This window comes from Arachis ipaensis, chromosome B05, assembly GCF_000816755.2.
Source record: "Arachis ipaensis cultivar K30076 chromosome B05, Araip1.1, whole genome shotgun sequence".
In the NCBI taxonomy this organism is placed as follows: domain Eukaryota; kingdom Viridiplantae; phylum Streptophyta; class Magnoliopsida; order Fabales; family Fabaceae; genus Arachis; species Arachis ipaensis.
The window spans coordinates 147,202,604-147,215,896 of NC_029789.2; the positions used below are offsets into that span (position 1 = coordinate 147,202,604).

General features: G+C 33.4%; 2 protein-coding genes across 2 annotated transcripts; one reads left to right on the forward strand and one right to left on the reverse strand.

The window, feature by feature from the left end:
• On the reverse strand, window positions 2,520-3,933 carry LOC110271662 (DNA topoisomerase 3-alpha-like). Its single transcript, XM_021122687.1, has 2 exons — window positions 3,481-3,933; window positions 2,520-3,396 (listed from the first exon to the last, which is right to left on the reverse strand). Exons 1-2 carry the CDS (start codon window positions 3,676-3,678, stop codon window positions 3,136-3,138), a joined length of 459 nt encoding a protein of 152 aa, XP_020978346.1. The 5' UTR covers window positions 3,679-3,933; the 3' UTR covers window positions 2,520-3,135.
• LOC107644844 (deacetoxyvindoline 4-hydroxylase) lies at window positions 5,344-9,474 on the forward strand. Its single transcript, XM_016348781.2, has 3 exons — window positions 5,344-6,307; window positions 6,795-7,116; window positions 9,143-9,474. Exons 1-3 carry the CDS (start codon window positions 5,754-5,756, stop codon window positions 9,368-9,370), a joined length of 1,104 nt encoding a protein of 367 aa, XP_016204267.1. The 5' UTR covers window positions 5,344-5,753; the 3' UTR covers window positions 9,371-9,474.

Below are 13,293 nucleotides of genomic sequence, written 5' to 3' on the forward strand. Positions count from 1 at the left end.
AAAAATTACACTAAAACATAATATATGAGAATTACAATTATAAAAAATAGCACTAAAAATAATAAAAAAAATTAAATATTTACTTTATAGTAATTGAAATAAATCTAAAAATTCTTGATGATTTTTGTATATAGTATATTTTTAGTATTTCTAATACTCTTGTTTTAATATGCTATAATTTTTTACTATTATTTATAGTTAATTTTTTCACAGTCAATTTTGTCTAACGCTTCAGTCTTCTTTTCTAAACTTGTCAAAACATGAGATGAGACTCGGCTATCCAGAAGTATATGAACCCTCTATGAGATAGACATTGTACAGCGTGCAACTACTCAAACTTCCAGTAGAAAGTAACATACTTGAGATTAGCCGATGCAGGATGCGCCCGCAGTGTGAAGCTTTGCCTTTCCATTCTTCAGTGGCAGACAACAAGAGCTGTAACAAGTTGGTTGCATCTTCCTCAGATGATAGCTCCAAGTTCGTCTGGGGGGAGTGGAAGATGAGTTGGATTATGGTTCCAATGCACAGCTCTGGTTCTACTGATGCTTCGCTTAGTAGAATGGTGATTTTGTCTCAATAGGGAATCTGGTCTGCTACTAACTATGTGTACAACCGCTTGAGCGGCGTCAGCATGTACTATGTTTTCCAATCCAATCTCCCATTCAATTATCCACTCGAGATCGGCAGGGATGCCGGAAACTCAGGCTTGCCCAATGTTACTAAATAAGGACTGAAAACAATCAATACAAATCTCTCTATTAAGACGACAGACTTACCAGATTCTTTGAGGGCTTTGCAAGCCACTAACTTCTCCTCTCTTATTTTTAGACCATCCTCAGCCTCCAGAAGGACGGATATCCCAACAGCTTCTTCCCATGAATAAGGTTTTAATGGATGTTCATGGCTCAGTGGCCTTGGAAGCCAGATCCTAAAGCATTGGGATCTCAATTGATTGGGCTTATTGTGGTTTCAAATAATGAGTGCAGTTTTTCCAGTAACTTCAAGTATACTAGCAGCAGGTTTTGCTACTAGTCCTGTAATTCCTAAAGCAACTCCTGCAGTAAATAAATATGAAATAGAAAAGTAGTCAGTAGTCAGGAGAAAAGTAATATCACATCTCACGAAAAAATTATCACAAGGCATTCTTCAAGTTGCTCTAAAATTCAATTCAATTTACCTGAGAGGACACCGGGGAGACCATACTTCTCAGCTCCTCTTACAGGTGACTGGAGAAGACCAATCAATCCCTGTAAACTATGAAGTTAAGGACAACTTGCATTTATACAACAAGAATTATGCTAACACAAACAGATCAAGAAGAACCAATAGTGGCGCAAAAGAAAAATCCAACTAAATTGCATAGTAAATTTCAATGTAGATGCTAATCAATGGCACCCATCAAGTCAAATGTGAGCAGAAGTAATCAAGCAGGGCTCATTAGTAGTAGGAAGGGGAGATGCAAAAAATTAACAAATTTCTAATTGCAAAATGAGTATCGAGGCCAATCAATTATAATTCAAATGACATAGTTTTTCCATCTTCACTTAAGAGGGGCGGGTTCGAGTCTTTTTATTTTTTTTCTACTTGTCATGTATACCATTTAATATATCCCATTATTTTTATGGTATATTCAAAATTATTTTTTTAAAAAGAAATAAATTTGACAAATAAAAAAATGTAGAATAAAAAATTAATTACGATGTTTAAATCTTTCAGAAAATAAAGCCTAAAAAATTATAGCATTTTTTGGCTGTAAATGCGATGCATGCATTTTGAATCGGTTGGAAAACTTTTCAGAGACACAGTCGAGAGTGGAATGGGATTGTTGGGCATAATCGGGAAAGCTCTTGTTAGGACAATGTGCACAATCATAGATGGGTGGCGCTAGAAGATCAAAGTTATTGGACGTGAAAAAGGAAGAAAAGTTAACAGGTTATGCTAGGTAATTAATGATTTTTTTGAACAATATAAATAAGAGTTAATACTCAAATTAGTCCCTGAAAGATCACCTGATCTTCATTTTCGTCCCCGAATGTTTTTTTTAATCAAATTAATCCTCGAAAGATTTAAATGTAAACCACGTTCGTCCTTCCGTTAGGTCACTGACGTCGCCGTTAGAAATTGCTGACGTGGAGTGTGACTTGGCTGCCCACCCCAACCAAACGACGCCGTTTGGTCACTCCAGCATATCGCAATGAAACGCTTGCGTTTTGAGGGGATAGTGAAACGTTTTTCAGACTGAATCCGACTGTGACTCCTGGCACTCGGAAGATATGGATAAGGTCCTGGACTCTGATGAGGAGGAGCCTACTGTTTATCCACCATACAATGAAAAGGCAAAATTTGGAACTCTGAAGCTTGAGGTTAGCATGATCTTTAAGTCTAAACAACACTTCATGAATGCCACTAGAGATTATACCATACAATGGGGTAGGAATATCAATTTCATTAAAAATGATAATGTGAGAGTGAGGGCTGTATGTAAAATAGAGGGATGTCCCTGTTTAGTTTCTCAGTTTGGTGTTTACCATGTCATGCAGGCTAAAATGAGGGGAAGACCACCAAAGCTTCAAGTTTGTAAGGGAAAAGGGAAAAGAGCTGCCTCTCCCCAACCTGCTCCCCCAACAGCAAAAGCTCCAATTTCTGTTGGAACAATTAGAGGATCTAGTGCTGCCACAACCAAGAAGCTTGCAAGTTTTATGACCTTCATCCCGACTCCAGGGTTCAAACGGCCTAGGAAGAAAGACGACGCCATCTGAAGCACATCCATCTAAACATATGCAACCTTTTTTTTTTTTTGTTCTAGGCTTTAGACTAAGAAAGACATGTTTATGTTTCTGTTAAACAATATCTAGCATCAATGTTTTGTAATGACTCTATTTTGGGTGCATGTTATGCCTTGGTATGAAGTGTTTCTGTTGAATCACTTTTAGGAATTCTACTACCTTTTGTTATGAAACTTCATATTAAGAAATTTAAGAAACTTTATTATCTTGTTATGTGTCTGGTTTGCCATTTGCTTCTTTACATTTTATCTTTTCACCACAGGTTATCCAAAAACCAAATTTCCATTGATAAACTCTAGTTTCATATTAGAATACTTTAGCTAGGGTACTGGAAACAACAAAACCAGCCCTACTTGTACATATCTGAGATGCAAACTAACACTCCTACTAAGATGACTAGCATCACAATAGTGAACATGAAGCACAATAACATTCTGTGTGCTCTAACTTCTGCTTCTAAACTACCTATTTTCCATGCTAACTTAATCTTCCAATCTTCATAGTCAATGTCCAGTTCTCCTTCCATTTCTGGGACACCCCTGGAACCCTCTGCAACAGCTACATCTTCATTTTCTTCCACCCATTTAAAAAAATTGCAATGGTTCCCTTTCTGGAAAAATTGAACAACAGTGTAAAGCCCAGAACAAGAGTAGAAGCCAACATCATGCTATGATTCATACAAAATTAAACTCACCCGATATCTTGCACAGGTATGGAACAACCGGTCTGGGTTCTTTGATGTCCCTGATTTCTTAATCAAGGTTTTCAAACCGCAGAAACAGGTTTCTTCATGGTTTTGTCTTCTTCTTCGCATGGACGAGCTCGATGTATAACTACTCTGTGACGGCGATGGAAACCCACGACCGGCCCCTCCACTTCCGCTTCCCATCATGGCGCCGAGACCAACTTCCTCCCGCAAGCACAACACCTGGGTCTGCGACAACGCTCAATCAAGGGAACCGTGTTCTTCGAAGGTTGGGAATTAGGGTTTTTAATCTCACACTTGGGGACCAAATTGATGCAACACACTAAACATATCTGGTCAGCAATACACACACCATGCCAGGTGTTAGGGTGGGCAGCCAAGTCACACTCCACGTCAGCAGTTTCTAACGGCGACGTCAGTGACCTAACGGAAGGACGAACGTGGTTTCCATTTAAATCTTTCGGGGATTAATTTGATTAAAAAAAATATTCGGGGACGAAAATGAAGATCGGGTGATCTTTCAGGGACTAATTTGAGTATTAACCCATATAAATAATCATCAATAAAATAAAAATACATTACATCTTTAAATTATTAACTTAAATTTTAATATTAGAATAACCATCTATACACCTAGTAAAATAAATAACTCATTGTCTAAAAATAAATATCAATATCCACTCCCTAAAAAGGTGGTATTTCAGTTCAAGGATCATCGAGTAAGACAGAAGATAATTAATGGGTTGTCTATGAAAATTGGTGATGGGAGAGGAACGAGATTCTGGGATGATGTTTGGTTGCATGGTGGGCCACTGAAAGATACTTTTTTGAGACTCTTCTCAGTTTCAAACCAAAAAGGATCCGTCATAGGGGATTGTGGGTTCTGGGACGGGTTAGAGTGGAGGTGGAATTTCTAATGGAGGCGTGAGTTATTCCAATGGGAGTTGGACCTACTGAACCAGTTGCATGAAACATTAAGACTGGTTAATCTTGTATATGACAGAGAGGATAGAGTGGTGTGGAAGTTTGATAAACAGGGTGTATTTTCTACTAACTCCTTTGTATAGGAATTGCAGGTGGAATTGCTTCCGGAGGATATAGCGAGTTTTAGCTTTACTAGGACTGTATGAAAGGGTCTAGTCCCACCAAGAGTTGAATTGTTTATCTGGTTTGTCTTGACTGGGAGGGTCAATACAAAGGAGAGGCTGAGTCAGTTGGGAGTGGTTAACCAAAAAGATGTGGTCTGTGTGTTGTGTAATAACGGTGTTGAATTTGGTCACCACTTGTTTCTTGCTTGTGATTTTTCTTGGTAGGTTTGGTGTGCATGGCTATCTTTTGTTGGAAGGCAATGGTCATGCTCAGGGACGCTAAAAAAACATTTTCAGAGTTGGACTGAGTTACCAAATAGTAAGCAGGAGCGCAAAAGGTGGATGGTATCCTTCTGTGCTATAATCTGGAATATTTGGCTTGAAAGGAATATGAGGATCTTTCAAAATAAAAGAAAAGGGGTTGACAATATTATTCACCAGTCGTTAATGAACTTCAAGGAGTGGCTAGGTATGGATCCCTTCTGTTGTTGATGGCAATGCCGAAGATGACAAGGGGTATCATGTAGTTTTATTAAATAGTTTATGCCTTTACCTGGTGTTTCCAATTTGTTCACTATGTTGCTCCACTTGTTGTGTTGAGCTTTTTGATTAAAAAAAAAAAGGTGGCATTTTTGAAACAATTAAATGATAGTGGTTGTTGAAATTTTTATGACATTGGAAAAAAGTTGGGTATAGAAACTTCAATTGATCATACTGCACGGACGATTATTTTGCATTACTCATATTGTTGAAAAATAATAATTTTATATTTAAATAGATATCTAATTTTTGTATATTTTATTTACAACTATTAATTAATTTGATTATAGTTTTTACAAATTTTCACCCCTTTTTTTTTCCCTTATGGCAACTTAAGTTCATAAACTCGATAAGTTTAATTTAAAATAGTACTAAATTCCGGCGTCAAAAAAGACTTCCAGAGAAGCAGAGAATGACATTAGAGAGATAAGGTTGAGGAAATTAAAAAAGAAACTAACCACATGTTTTTATGGATAGCGCAATGTGCTGTTATCAGAAAGAGAGTGGAATTGAAGAACATGATGGCTACTGATGCAGAAGAAAATCAAGTAGAACACGACTCTTGTTATGATATGATACCATGAATTAAGTTCTTAGTTGAATAAAGAAATTTTATTGAAAACAGAGTGAAACATGGTGGAAGCAGATCATGAAGATGGAGGTTATGATAGGAACAAGGAATTAAAGCTTCTTGATGAAACAAAAGCAGGTGTGAAGGGTCTTGTTGATGCTGGTTTGACTAAGTTACCAAAAATATTCGTTCATGATAACCATAAAGTCAACGTTTCTTCTCCTTCTTCTTCCTCTTCTGCTACCAATGTTAGTATTCCAGTTATTGATTTGGGATCACTACACGAAGAAGGTAATTCACGCCATGAGATCGTTCAGAAAGTCAAAGATGCAGGTGAAAAATGGGGGTTCTTTCAAGTGGTCAACCATGAAATTCCACAGAGTGTTTTGGATGAAATGCTTGATGGGGTGCGTAAATTTCATGAGCATGGGGTGCGTAAATTTCATGAGCAAGATGCTGAGGTGAAGAGAGAATTCTATTCACGTGATATTACAAAGAGAGTGTTCTACAACACCAACTTCAATTTTTCTACTTCAGAGGTTAATTGGAGGGACACCCTCTATTGTTTATTGGCACCAGGACCCCTTGACCCTCACCAACTCCCTTCTATTTGCAGGTGAGTAGAACTCTAGCTTGGTTTAGTTTGGTATACACTCACTAATTTGGATTAGTCAGTGGTTAATTTACTCGTTCGTTTTTAAATGTCAAAAAGTTTAAATCTCGTCTTATGTATGCAATAACTATTGATCGGCTGCAAACCTTTAAATAAAATTCTTATTTAAAATGGACTAGTTCTTAACCTACTAATTCAATATGTTTTTTACTATTTATTTTTTATAAAAATAACTGTATATGAATTTTTATCTATTAATTTAACTTAGGTAATAACTATTTCTTTTCTTTAAATAAGGTGATGAATTTTATTTTTATTTAGAAGGAACTAATTACCTTTCTATTTTATTTTTTATATTTTCATTATTTAAAATTTTGTATAAGAAAAAATAAAAATAAAAAAGAGAAAATAAAATTTGAAAACTAAAATCACAAACCAAAAATGTTAAAATTATTTATTTCCTTGACGTGTGAGATTCATTTGTTTGCAGGGATGTAATAATTGAGTACTTAAATCATCTTAAAAAACTGGCACTCACGCTGTTAGAATTACTTTCGGAGGCATTAGGCCTAGAAGGCAATTATCTCAAGGACATAGATTGTGCTGAAGGGATTTTCATGGTTGGAAATTATTACCCTCCTTGCCCTCAGCCTGAACTCACTTGGGGGTTAAGTTCTCATACGGATTTGGGGTTTGTAACTATTCTTCTACAAGACCAAGTTGGTGGACTTCAAGTCTTTCATGAAAATCAATGGTTTGATATCACTCCCTTTCCTGGTGCTTTCATCATTAACGTGGGTGACATGATGCAGGTGATCATAATTTTATCATTAGTTGTGTCAGGATTTATATTAAAAGTAAAATATATTTTTTATCTCTAATATTTATATGAAAAAATTTAGGGTCAGCAATTTTGTTAAATTCTGGCCAGCATGTAACCAGCAAATAAAAGTGAGCCATTGGATGAAATCTTACACTAATCTCACACCATTAAAACCATCATTGATGGCTATTTGATGGCTACAAATCACAAAAGTTGCTGACCCCTAGCATTCCTCTTAAAAATTATTTTGTTTTGTTCTTAATATTTTTATTTATGTTAAAATTATTCTGAACGTTAATTCTGTTTAAAATTTTAGAGACAAAATTAAAAATGTATAAAAGTAATTTTGATATAAATAAAAAACTCATATTAAAAATAAAAAAATTAAACATTAGAAAAACGTACTTTAATCTTTATATTTTATATCGAATTTAATTTCTATTTTAAGCAAATACCTAACTAATCATGTATTACTGTTATATAATATTCCATCAAACAAATAGTTAAGTTGTTCAAGTGACTTATTTAATGTCGCAACACTGATTACAGCTAATCACAAATGACAAAGGCGAAGGAAAAAAAAAAAAAAAAAAAACAGCCAGAACTTGCCTTATTTAGTATTCATTAATTGTCGTAACAATTAATGAATGCTAAATAAGGCAAGTTATGACTGATTTTGGCTGATTTTCTTTGGTTACCAAATATTTCCGATAAATAAAAGTCCCTTCAAAATTCATTTGGTGTATGTTAAACTAGATGATGTTATTTATGGAATATCAAATAAGAATCCTAAAATTGATTGGAGTATAATTTGGACTCTAAAAATGGCGTGGCATCTAATAAGTGTGGTTGTACTATTATAAATCTCATGACCCCGAGATATTAAGAGTTTGTTTGAGTGTTATTAAGTTATTAGAAAAAAAATATTGTAATGATATAAAAAATTATTAGTTGTGAATTTTTGTAACTTAACTAGAAAAATTATTAGTTATTAAGTTATTAGAAAAATGATAATATTACTCCCAAATTGATGGCGCAACTTTTTCTTGTGTTTTTTTTTTTATCTTCTTCCAAAACTATTTTTGTGTTGCAATAAAATATTCAATCTTTACAAACTTTATAAACTTTCGAGTTTCAATGTTTGATTATATTATAAATGTTGCAATTATCAAAGCTGACTTCCAATAATTGATAACATTAAGGCAAGCAAGGCAGAGAAAATAACATTACATGCAAGGTTTCAGATACTATGAATTAAGTTCTTAATTGAATAAAGAAATTTTATTGAAAACAGAGGAAACATGATGGAAGCAGATCATGAAGATGGAGGTTATGATAGGAACAAGGAATTAAAGCTTCTTGATGAAACAAAAGCAGGTGTGAAGGGTCTTGTTGATGCTGGTTTGACCAAGTTACCAAAGATATTCGTTCATGACAGCCATAAAGACTAAAACTCCAGCCTAGTTGTTGATTTGGTAGAGACTTACATGTATTTTGTCATCATATAAAGTTGATAATTGAAAACTGTTAGATGATTTGATTTGATATGTTTGAAGAGACATAACAATTAAGTACTTAGATCATGTCAAGAAACTGGCACTGACTCTGTTAGAAATTAGAATCGCTTTTGGAGTCATTAGGCCTAGAATGCAGTTACCTTAAGGACATAGATTGAGCTAAAGGGATTTTCATGCTTGGACATTATTACCCTCCTTGCCCTGAGCCTGAACTCACTTGGGGGTTAAGTGCTCATACAGATGTAGGTTTTGTAACTGTTCTTCTACAAGAACCAGTGGATTGATGTCACTCCTATTTCTGGTTCTTTCATCATTAATCTTGGTGATACGATGCAGGTGATTATAATAAATTCATCAATGTTTTTTGTAGTGATTTATATTGTATATCCAATTGTGTATTACTACGTTACTATATACCTTTGTATATAATTTTCTACAAAATTAAACAAACATTTAAGTTCTTCAATTGACCTATTAATGTCTTAGTACTGATTACAGCTGATCACAAATGACAAGTTTATGAGCGCCAAGCACGGAGTTCTTGCACAGAAAGTAGGTCCACTAGTTTTGGTTTCATGTTCTCTGAGACAACATGTTCAGGATGAATGTCCAAGAATGTATGGACCAGTAAAAGAGTTGGTGACAGAAGAGAGTCCTCCAATTTATAAGGAAATAAAAATGCAGGACTTGATTAAACTGGCGTATACCACAATTCCACAAAGCTAGATGACGATGTCTCTCCACTAAAATACTTCAGGATATGAAGCATCAAGAATTAAAGATATTCCTGTATGAAAGTATATTAATTTCAAACTTTCTCGAAGAATTCTAAAGTGAGAGATTCAACCCTTACTGATATAGAAGCTCTCATGTTTTGTATCTAAATAAAATTCATTTGGTGTATGTTAATAGTAGATTATGCGAGTCATTTATGCAATATCAAATAAGGGGTTGCAGTGTTATACCATCATAAGTCCCATGAACTTACGTATTAAACCTCTCAAATCTTTAAAAAAGTTTAATTTTAATGCATTGATACAATTTATTTTTTATATACTCACAGTATAAAATATTTTATATAATTATATTATCATATTTAATTTTTTGGACGACTATTCATACCGTCAATAAAAATATTAGTTATTTTTTATGATTTAGATATAGGTTATACTAGGTAATCAATAATTTTCTTGAACAACATGAACAACGGACTCTAAAATTGGCCGAATTCAAGTATAACACACTACACTCTAAATTACTAACTTAAATCTTAATATTAGAATAATCATCCGCACACCTAGTAAATTGAACATATTGTTTAATATTTTCATTGTCTACCTATACTTTTTCTTTATAAATAAATATGATTCAAGACGAAGACAACAACAACACATTCAAAATTACATGTTTTTTTTAATTATATTTTGTATGAATTTATATTATAATAATATCACTCCTATTTTGATAATGTCATTCATTAAAAAAAAATCTTAATCATTTTTGGGTCAAAGTGTTAGCTGTTTTATCCATTTTTCGGATAGTAGAAACTCAGATGCAGTTAGTTTATGTGAAGTTAATAATTGAGAGTCGTTAGATAACGATTTAGTCAAACCTATCAAATGATTTTACGATAATAAACTATCAAATTCACATAAAATTAACTGCATCTGAGTTCTCATTATCCAAAAAATGGATAATGGACGACTAATGCAAAAAAAATTGTTCTTGTGCAAATTACCTAAAAATAGAAAGAAAAAAAATGTTAACTTAGAAGTCACCTCATTCTTGTGCTGTAACTGCAGACGCATGTGTTTCAAACTGGTTGGAGCACATTTTCCCATACATGGTTAAAAGTGGAGTGGGTTTGCTCCAAAGCATTTGAGTATTGCTCCAAAGCATCTTTCACGAAAACCCTTACACAACGTGGTTTCTAAAGGGTTTGCGCGCAAAATTAATGTTTAAGTAGTGTTCACCGTATCATGCAATTGCCCTATATCAATATTTCGGTGGCGAAGATGATCGCAGGGACAAGTTGGAGCTATAATTATAAATTTGGAAGTTCTAATTGGACCAACAAAATTGTGAAGGTGATTCTGAATATCAAGCCAAATTTTAGAGGCCAAATTAAAATTTAACTCCAAATTTTCTCTCCAACCATTCATGTCTGACTCTGATGATGATCTTCAAGCCCCAACGCCCCGAGTTACAATTGCTGCCATTGTGCCAACAAAAGCTTCCCTACCAAATTGGCATTGGAACAACATGCTCATCAGTATCATTCAACCTTCAATTACATCTGTAAAAAATGCTCGAATCTTTTCGAATCGCACGTTCTTACATGCACCACAAAAATGAATGTGCCCAAATTCAAAGAAAAATAAAGAAGCAACATCACTAGACAACAAAAAAATAATAATTATAACAATTAAAATATAAACAAGAATAAGAAAAATTTGTTGTAAGTTGGCTTGGCTTTGTGCCTTTTGATTGTAATTATAAATTGGGTAATGCTACGTAGCCAAAATATTATAGATAATAAATAAAGATATATGATTAATAACATTTGTGTTTATAAAAGAGTGTAAATCACTCTCCTAATTTAATTGACACAATTAATTTTTTTTCTATAATTAATTATCTTTCCTCATTTAATTATACTAAAAATTAATTTTAAATTTAATGTGAATCAAATTCCAAAAATTTCTCCCTCATTATTATTACATGCATTTATAATTCTAACATATAAGATAATTTAAAATAACAAGACACATAATTTAAAATTTAGTAATATTAATTGTAAAAATTTGTTAATTATGGATATTATATATATGAAATTATGAATGTTATGAGTATGAAATTATAGATGTTATTAATATAAAATTTTGGATGTTATATGTATCCTACCTAACTATGGATGTTATGTGTATGAACTTATGGATGTTATGAGTAAATTTGTTAATTAAATAATAAATTAATTTAAATATTATAAGATATGTGCTTATAATATGCTATTTAATACATGCCATTCATGCTTTTATATATAATAAAAAGTGCAATAAAACAAATAAGCGCGTCAAAGAATAGTAATTAAATTTTGCTTATCTTATTAAATAAAACTAAAAATAGAAGGTTTTGGTTGATTTTGGTTCCCTAAATTTAGTTACCAAACTTTTTCTTTATAAATTATTGTAAATTTGACAATATAGTTTGCAAGTAGAAATTAGTGGAATTGTATTATTGATGCTGGATAGAATTTTGTACATAGGACTGATTTTTTCTTTACATAATTTTAAATTTTTTCTTTTAATTTTAATAAAATAATTTATGTAAATCTAATAAAATTATCAATAATAATAAAAACAAATATTTGTGATTATGAACAGAAAATTGACGAAATAGTCTTTAAATATTAAAATGTGATAAATCAAAATTTACAATTGTTTTATTAAAATTGGGAGAAAATGAAATTATTTTTGTTTGGAAAGATGATAAATATCACATGCTTTATCATGGTATAGAAAAATAAAGAGATATTATCTATGTAAAAAAAAAATAAGTATTTTTTTAAAAAGATGTCATAAACAAAAATGCGTAGATTTGTGTGGGTAATAGGTGATGAATTGATGGTATTTATAGAATGTAAAATAGGCAGATTATTCTTGGTGAAGAATTTGTCAAGAATGTATAACCTATACCTCATTCTACTTAAATCAATCATCTTCAAATTATTGGCCTATATTTTGCAAAAAAAATTAAAAATATGAGTTCATAATTAAATGATGAAGTGAGTTTAGAAATAAAGATAGTATTAAAATTAAAGTAAAGTAGATAAAAAACATCATAAAAAATTAAAAATGGTAAAAATTGTATGATATAATCTATAACACTAGAATCAATAATCCAAATGCTAAAAAAATATGTTTGTTAAAAAAAAACTTAGGCTTTGTAAAGGCCCAGTTGGATTGGAAGAATTATGACCATTAGAAGTTGAAACTACATATTTGCCTTTTTTTTTTTTCGCACGGTACCTCTGGACCCGACTACATATTTGCCTTTACATTTTGAGAGATTAAGATTGGGCTGGTAAGAGGCCCAAAATTAAATCTGAAGACTAAAGTTGGGGTTTCCTTTCACTATGAGCCAGGGCATGTGAAGGAGAAGCTTGATATGGCGTTGTTGAAGCAGAATGAGCGAGCAAAGGCGCAGAGGTAGCCAAATTCGTAGAAACAGAAGTGCGTTCATGGAACCGTGGTCAACCAAGGTGACGAGAACAGTCTGGCAGGTATCCATGCTTAGAGTAGCTGACATTCACCGTGTGCCCATTGCAAACGCAGCAGGGCACTACTTGGAGGGTGTGATAGTGCCGCAATCTGTACTGGAAGAGGGAGTCGCGACCACGGCCATAGGAGGTGCGACGAGAATCAACGATGGCTGTGATGGTTCGCGGATCATCCAAGAAATCAGCAGTGGCTGACGCTCATGGTGGTTGCTGATACAGGGGTGGCAACACTACCCGAACTTGTGAGTACTCACTTTATCTTTATCCACTCGGGGCGGGTAATTATTCGCGTTCCCGCACCGAAGAGGGTTTTTAACGGGGCGAGTTCTTGGGCGGGACAGGACGGGTCGGCTTTAGGTTAAATCTGCCC

Excerpts from the sequence above, each read along its gene's own strand:
- LOC107644844 (XM_016348781.2), top strand. The coding sequence starts at position 5,754 with ATGGTGGAAGCAGATCATGAAGATGGAGGTTATGATAGGAACAAGGAA. Across the intron at positions 6,308-6,794 it reads CAACTCCCTTCTATTTGCAG|GGATGTAATAATTGAGTACT; the intron begins GTGAGTAGAACT and ends ATTTGTTTGCAG. Across the intron at positions 7,117-9,142 it reads ACGTGGGTGACATGATGCAG|CTGATCACAAATGACAAGTT; the intron begins GTGATCATAATT and ends TACTGATTACAG.
- LOC110271662 (XM_021122687.1), bottom strand. The coding sequence starts at position 3,678 with ATGATGGGAAGCGGAAGTGGAGGGGCCGGTCGTGGGTTTCCATCGCCG. Across the intron at positions 3,397-3,480 it reads ATACCTGTGCAAGATATCGG|AAAGGGAACCATTGCAATTT; the intron begins GTGAGTTTAATT and ends CAATTTTTCCAG.